This window comes from Homarus americanus, unplaced genomic scaffold, assembly GCF_018991925.1.
Source record: "Homarus americanus isolate GMGI-L3 unplaced genomic scaffold, GMGI_Hamer_2.0 scaffold5831, whole genome shotgun sequence".
Taxonomy (NCBI): domain Eukaryota; kingdom Metazoa; phylum Arthropoda; class Malacostraca; order Decapoda; family Nephropidae; genus Homarus; species Homarus americanus.
In genome coordinates, this window is record NW_024719604.1 from 1,351,893 (window position 1) to 1,359,392 (window position 7,500).

Genomic DNA, 7,500 nt, shown 5'->3' on the forward strand with positions numbered 1-7,500 from the left:
TGCTGTGCCCTTCAGTAGTCCTGCAGACACAGTGCCACCAACAGGGTGCCGTGTGTTGCCTCATTAGTGCCACCTGCAGCCGCCGCCAACCAGTTTAGTGGTTTGGTAGTGTAGGTATGGTGGTGTGGGTGACAGTGTGGTGGTGTGGGGGACATTGTAGTGGTGTGGGGGACATTGTAGTGGTGTGGGGGACACTGTGGTGGTGAGGGTGACAGTGTGGTTGGTGGGTGACAGTGTGGTGGTGTGGGGGACATTGTAGTGGTGGGGGACATTGTAGTGGTGTGGGGGACAGTGTGGTGGTGTGGGTGACAGGTGGGTGGTGTGGGTGACAGTGTGGTGGTGTGGGTGACAGTGTGGTGGTGTGGGTGACAGTGTGGTGGTGTGGGGGACAGTGTGGTGGTGTGGGTGACAGTGTGGTGACAGTGTGGTGGTGTGGGTGATGGTGTGCAGGTGTGTGGGGTGACAGTGTGGTGTGGGGTGACAGTGTGGTGTGGGGTGACAGTGTGGTGGTGTGGGTGACAGTGTGTGGTGGTGGGGGAGATTGTAGGTGGTGTGGGGGACAGGTGTGGGTAAGACAAGTGTGGTGGTGTGGGGTGACAGTGTGGTGGGTGGGGGGGACATTAGAAAGTAGTGTGGGGACATTGTAGTGGTGTGGGGACAGTGGTGGTGGGTGATGGTGTGGTGGGTGTGGGTGACAGTGTGGTGGTGTGGGGTGATTGGTGTGGTGGTGTGTGGTGATGGTGGGTGTGGGTGTGGGTGGGGACATTGTAGTGGTGTGTGACATTGTAGTGTGTGGGGGACAGTGGGTGTGGTGTGGGTGACAGCCTGGTGGTGTGGGTGACAGTGTGGTGGTGTAGACAGTGTGGTGGTGGGGTGATTGTATGTGAGAGTGGTGTGGGGGACAGTGGTGGTGTGGGTGACAGTGTGGTGGTGTGGGTGACAGTGTGGTGGTGTGTGGGGTGGTGGTGGTGGGTGTAGTGGTGTGGATGTGGTGGTGTGGGGACAGGTGGTGTGTGTGGGGTGGGGTGTGTGGGGACAGTGTGGTGGTGTGGGTGACAGTGTGGTGGTGTGGGGATGACAGTGGTGGTGTGGGTGACAGTGTGGTGGTGTGTGGGTGACAGTGTGGTGGTGTGGGGTGTCAGTGTGTGGTGGTGTGGGTGACAGTGTGGGTGTGGGGACAGTGTGGTGGTGTGGGGACAGTGTAGTGGTGTGTGGGGGGACAGGGTGGTGTGGGTGAGCAGTGTAGTGGTGTGTGGGGACAGTGGTGGTGGGGTGACAGTGTGGTGATGTGGGTGACAGTGTGGTGGTAGGTGGGGGGACAGTGTGGTTGTGTGGGTAATAGTACACACAATAAGTTTGTGACATGTACAGTATGATCAGTAGGAGAGGGTGTGTGTGTGTGTGTGTGTGTGTGTGTGTGTGTGTGATGAAGGTCCTGGAGGTAGCACTAATGAGACCCATCTGCCTGTCATATGCCTCCGTTACTTTTCTTTCCTGATGTCACTCTTTGACATGAGAGGTGTACGTCATCACTAGTAGGGGTAAGTGATGTCATCAGATGGCGTCATAAGCGAGACCTTATTACTGACATAATTTATCTAATCACACTTACTTAAGGCAATATGGAGAGAGAGAGAGAGAGAGAGAGAGAGAGAGAGAGAGAGAGAGAGAGAGACTGTCACTACAAACCATACTGAAACGGACACACACGCACGGTGGTGGTCTATGCAGAAGTAGCAGCGTGACGTCACAATGTCTCTGAACCATCAGACGGAGGAATTCGTGTGGACGTGGGGGTGGGGGGATATTGACGTGGGTGTTGTGAGAAACGGGGGATGTGGGGGGGGGTGGGGGTAAGACAGGCATTGGTAGGGGTTCATAGTGTGGCGGCGCGCGCGTGTGTGTGAGTGCGTGTGTGGGTGGGGGGAGATGGTCTCGCGCGACAGAGGCAGCACGTGACTGGTGAGTGTACTCTTGTCCGTCTGTCCGTGTGTGTGTGTGAGGCTCCTACTGCTCGTCACCTCAGTCATCCTCACAAGGCGCGCTATGTCGTCTCCACACCCCAGAGCAGAAGGACTTATACACATCCTAAATATTGAGGAGGATGAGGCCAGGTCACCACAGGAGGTGGCTCTCTGTAGCGCCGATATCCCCAGTGTGAGTGGCCGTCGACAGTGTATTTGTGCTGTAGTAACGTAACACATGAGCTCCTCTTATGAGCTGTTTCCATGTTAGCGTTCCATGTGTGTTGATCACTTGTTAACAGCACCAACATGTGTCATATTGCACTTATGATACCTTCAGAACACACACTATCATCATCATCATCATCTAATCAGGACAAATGAACGTGTAACTTCTTGTCATACCGAAGTGTACCCCTACTGGCTACTGTGTATAGTGAGGTGTACCCCTACTGTGTATAGTAAGGTGTACCCCTACTGTAAGGTGTACTGTGTTAAGCTAAACCCATATACTGTACTAAAGTGTACCCCGGGTGTATTACAGGTGTTGCCCTGCCTACACACCTTCTGTGAGCGGTGCCTCATCAGCTACACCCCGCCAGAATCTCTCACCCTCACCTGCCCTCTGTGTCGCCAACAGTCCATCTTGCCCAAGGACGGGGTAAGTGTCACGGATGGGGTAAGTGTCACGGGCGGGCAATACGGGCGGTAAGGCCGAAGGACGTAAGTGTCACGGACGGGGTGTCACGACGTGCGTCACGGACGGGCAAGTGTCACGGCGGGGAAAAGTGTTGCCGACGGGGTAGTGTCACGGAGACTAGAAAGATGGTTACTATAGTGATGGTGACTATAGTGATGGTGACTATAGTGATGGTGACTATAGTGATGGAGACTAACACTATACTGCCCCCACAGGTGTCGGGTCTACAGAGCAACAGCTGGGTGAGGGGGGTGATGGAAGCCCTGGAGGCCGGCTCTGGACATGGGCCCTGTGCTGACTGTCACCATGGCAACCCTTCTGCCAGGTGTCATCAGTGCCACACCCTCCTCTGTACCACCTGTGCCCGGTCCCATACCCAGGTGAGTCCCATACCCAGGTGAGTCCCATACTTAAGTGTCACTATACCCAGGTAAGTCACCCTACATAAGTGTCACCATTCATAGGCGTCACCATACCCATCTGATTCTTATTACGTGTCACCATACTTTGCTGAGTCACTGTTATTGTGTGTTGACCAGGGTGTGTGGTAGTGTGTTGACCAGGGTGTGTGGTAGTGTGTTGACCAGGGTGTGTGGTAGTGTGTTGACCAGGGTGTGTGGTAGTGTGTTGACCAAGGTGTGTGGTAGTGTGTTGACCAAGATGTGTGGTAGTGTGTTGACCAGGGTGTGTGGTAGTGTGTTGACCAGGGTGTGTGGTAGATATGTTGACCAGGGTGTGTGTGGTGAGTGTGTTGACCAGGGTGTGTGTGGTAGTGTGTGTGTTGACCAGGGTGTGTGGTAGTGTGACCAGGGTGTGTGGTAGTGTGTTGACCAGGGTGTGTGGTAGTGTGTTGACCAGGGTGTGTGGTAGTGTGTTGACCAGGGTGTGTGGTAGTGTGTTGACCAAGGTGTGTGGTAGTGTGTGGTAATCGATATCGTCACCTTGCAGAGCCAGACAGTAGCCGTGGGTCATTCACCCTTACATTCCCGGACACACACACTCGTCTGGTAACATTGTCCTTTATAACGCTCTCTAATGTGGTAACACTGTGGGCATGGGTGTGGATATATGTGGGTGGGGGGGTGTCATTCAAGATGCCCCTCACAAAGACTTCCTTTAATGATACAACTGTGTTTTTATCATTACGTGGTTGTATGGACTGGAAGCTGGACGAGGGATCTCAGGTGGTAGTGGGAGACGGTGGCGAGGATGGTGTAGTAGTTTCGTCCCCAACTGACAGCTGAAGTCATTGTGATGATCAGAGAGAGTTGAGAGGGTCAGTGTGTGTAGTGTAGGAGAGGGATAGAATAGTGTTGCACACCTTGTCTAGGAGTCCTCGTTGTGTAGCAGACCAGGCAGGGGAAGCATCGGTGAGCTTAGGAAGTATGAATGTTGTGTAAACACTCAAGAGCTCAGGCGCGGGAAGTTGAGGCGACAGAAGAGGTGGAGACGATAGCTGGAAGATTTGACGGTTGTACTGACGTGTACTTTACAGTTCAGTTTATTATCTTCTGTGTAGTGACGCCGAGGAGCTTGGTGGAGTCCACAACCTGGAGTGTGTTGGAACCAGTGTGATGGTGGGAGGAGAGATTAGGTGCATAACCATGGTCTTGGTATGGTTGATGGTGACATGGTTAGTGGTGGGAGACTGTTGAAGCTGTGTGGTAGAGGAGGGAAGTAGTGCAGTAGTAATAGATTTATAGTTATTTGTTAGAAAAAGAAAGAATGAAAGGATAGAAGAGGAAGGAATATATTTATTTGTTCGGAAATTGAAAAGTTAAGGAGGAAGCAGTTGACTGACACTAAACAGGCTAATGGTGGGGTACATGGGGTTAGTTATTGTAGTCAATTTAGAGATGTTTGTCAGAAGAGCTATCCACTTGCCGGCCCTCGCACTGGACAGCCTATACCCTATCCCATATACAGGTGTTTTAAGGCTTCATTTCGTATTCCGTCAGTCAACCTCGCTTATAGGGAGGTTATCTATTGCCTGTCTGTGAAAATTGAGGGCAGTGATGGATGGTGGAGAAGGTGGTGTAGGAGGGAGGCAAGGAGTGGCAGGCTGGGGGAGAGAGTGGTGTAGGAGGGACAGAGTGGTAGACTGGGGGGAGAGTGGCGTGAGGAGGGACAGAGTGGTAGGCTGGGGGAGAGAGTGGTGTAGAGGAGGGACAGAGTGGTAGACTGGGGAGAGAGTGGTGTAGGAGGGACAGGTGGCAGGCTGGGGGAGAGTGGTGTAGGAGGGAGAGTGGTAGACTGGGGGAGAGAGGGGGAGTGGTGTAGGGAGGGACAGAGTGGTAGACTGGGGAGGGTGTAGGAGGGACAGAGTGGCAGGCTGGGGAGAGAGTGGTGTAGGAGGGACAGAGTGGCAGGCTGGGGGAGAGAGTGGTGTAGGAGGGACAGAGTGGTGGTAGACTGGGGGAGAGTGGTGTAGGAGGGACAGAGTGGTAGGCTGGGGGAGAGAGTGGTGTAGAGGGACAGAGGCAGGCCTGGGGAGAGAGTGGTGTAGGGAGGGACAGGAGAGGCAGGCTGGGGGAGAGAGTGGTGTAGGGGGGACAGAGGCAGGCTGGGGAGAGAGTGGTGTAGGGAGGGACAGAGTGGTAGGCTGGAGAGAGAGGGTGTAGGGAGGGAGGCAGAGTGGCAGGCTGGGGAGAGAGTGGTGTAGGAGGACAGAGGCAGGCTCGGGGAGAGAGTGGTGTAGAGGGAGGCAAGGAGGGCAGGCTGGGGGAGAGAGGGTGTAGGAGGAAGGAGGTAGACTGGGGGAGAGAGGGTGTAGGAGGGACAGAGGCAGGCTGGGGAGAGAGTGGTGTAGGAGGGACAGAGTGGTAGGCTGGGTGGGAGAGAGGGGTAGGAGGGAGGCAAGGAGGCAGGCTGGGGGGAGAGTGGTGTAGGAGGGACAGAGTGGCAGGCTGGGGAGAGGGGTGTAGGAGGGAGAGGGCAGGCTGGGGGAGAGAGTGGTGTAGGGAGGGACAGAGTGGCAGGCTGGGGAGAGAGGGTGTAGGAGGGACAGAGTGGCAGGCTGGGGAGAGAGTGTAGAGGGACAGAGTGGCAGGCTGGGGGAGAGAGGTAGGAGGGACAGAGGGCAGGCTGGGGGAGAGAGGGGTAGGAGGGACAGAGTGGTGGCTGGGGGAGAGAGTGGTGTAGGAGGGACAGAGTGGCAGGCTGGGGAGAGAGTGGTTGATCAATACCGCCACCATTCTCCCTCCTTACCTCACCTCCCCGCTCCCTCACGCGTGTTGCTCTGTCATGGTGTAGGAGTGTCTTAGTTATCGAGGAGGACGTGGGTATTATGTGGTGTGAGAGAGGACGTATTACAGTGTGAGGGTGTGGGAAGCTGCCTCACCGTGCACACACTCACTCCTAGTAGGCCTGGTTAATAATGGTTGCTAGCTGCTGTTACCTACCACGATAATGTTTAACTCATTTATTGGGTAACTATTTTAATATAGTCTCACAGAAAATATATTTTTGGGGAGGGCGGCGTAGACATTACAGGCAGATGTTATGCGCGCGTGTACGAGGTGTGGTGCGCGCCTGCCAGCCGGGTGTTGGAGAGGTGTTAGTCAGGGGCGGTGAGGAGCTGTCGTGGACCAGTACTGATCTCCTCCTCACATAAGTGGTCTTGCTTGTCTTAGTGTATGTCGTGTACTGTGTATGGTGATAACGCTGGCCTCGCCCCATGGTTAATGATTATTACAGCATAAATTCTTAATACGGTACCACCTCTCATCTCCTTTGTGCTGTACCGCCTCGCATCATCATCTGTGCTGTACCACCTAAACTCCTGAACGACTCAAAAATAGTTGAAATACATTGTGAAATATATAACAAAAATAAAGTAATACAGACAATGATTAGCTAGAAGAACTAAGGTGGTGTGATATATAGAGAGTTGTGCTTAACACCAACTATGGGCCCTGAGGTGACGTCAGCTGAGAGGCCTGCCAGGACTACCTACCCACCACTCTGTTCCCCGGTACGCTATTTTTTTTTTTTTAGGTTAAGGTGGGGAAAGGATGGAAGGCATGCTGGGGCTCAAGGCACAGCCAGACATGAGGGATGGAGAAGTCACAACATATAGTCGTGGGGGGAAAGGTTGGAAAAGAAGTTTAATGAGTTAAACAAGAGAGGGACGACACCCCTTGTTTTACATATTACAGAGTTTGTTGGCTAACTAAGCTAACCTAGGATTTAGGATGAGGTTACACAATGGTTACTTTGGTAAACAATGACTGGTTTGATTTTACAATTACATGTTTATTAATATCTTATTACTGTATTACGTTATGGTCTCACAAGATTATGACTTGTTAAATGTGATCTTATATCATCTAAATTTTAATCTAAGGTGGATCGTTGTGGCGGACATAGTTGAGTCGCGGGTTGGGTTGTTGTAGTGCGGGCAGACTCCGTGGTCAACAGGCGTGGGGTCGCCCTCCGTTGATGTCTTCCCCCGTAGGTGGTCTGGGCTGTGAGAGTCGTCCAGGAGCTTGTCCCAAACCTTCTTTCCTAGGCGATGGAACCTGACGTTGAGGGCCTCTGTTTTATTTCACAGGTGGATGGTTTCTACTGTCTCCTGGTAGGGTGGCGCTTGGCCACTGGCTGACCTCGGACACTTACTTTTATCCTCTTACCACTGATCGGCTCGTTAGCCGCTTGGGCGATCGGTCAGGTCTCTGTTACGCACTGTTGACAAGTACTGGGCATGCACCGGCTGCTGAATGTACCTGAACCTGCTCCAGTGTTGGTCAAGTCTTCTCTTGAAAGAGCTCACACTCGGTGCCGTCACAACACTCTCTGGTAGATTGTTCCAAGAGTTCACAACTCTCACTCCGAAAA

The 7,500-nt window shown here is 53.2% G+C and overlaps 1 protein-coding gene across 1 annotated transcript in view; it reads left to right on the forward strand.

The window, feature by feature from the left end:
- Nucleotides 1–2,508: 2,508 nt before the first annotated feature.
- The window catches only part of LOC121860115 (tripartite motif-containing protein 2-like), a gene marked incomplete at its 5' end in the record, with an annotated part of 31,092 nt that continues 26,100 nt past the window's right edge, over nt 2,509–7,500 (forward strand). Inside the window, 2 exon segments of the mRNA XM_042357144.1 lie at nt 2,509–2,625; nt 2,880–3,044. Coding sequence (XP_042213078.1) covers nt 2,509–2,625; nt 2,880–3,044 — 282 coding nt within the window.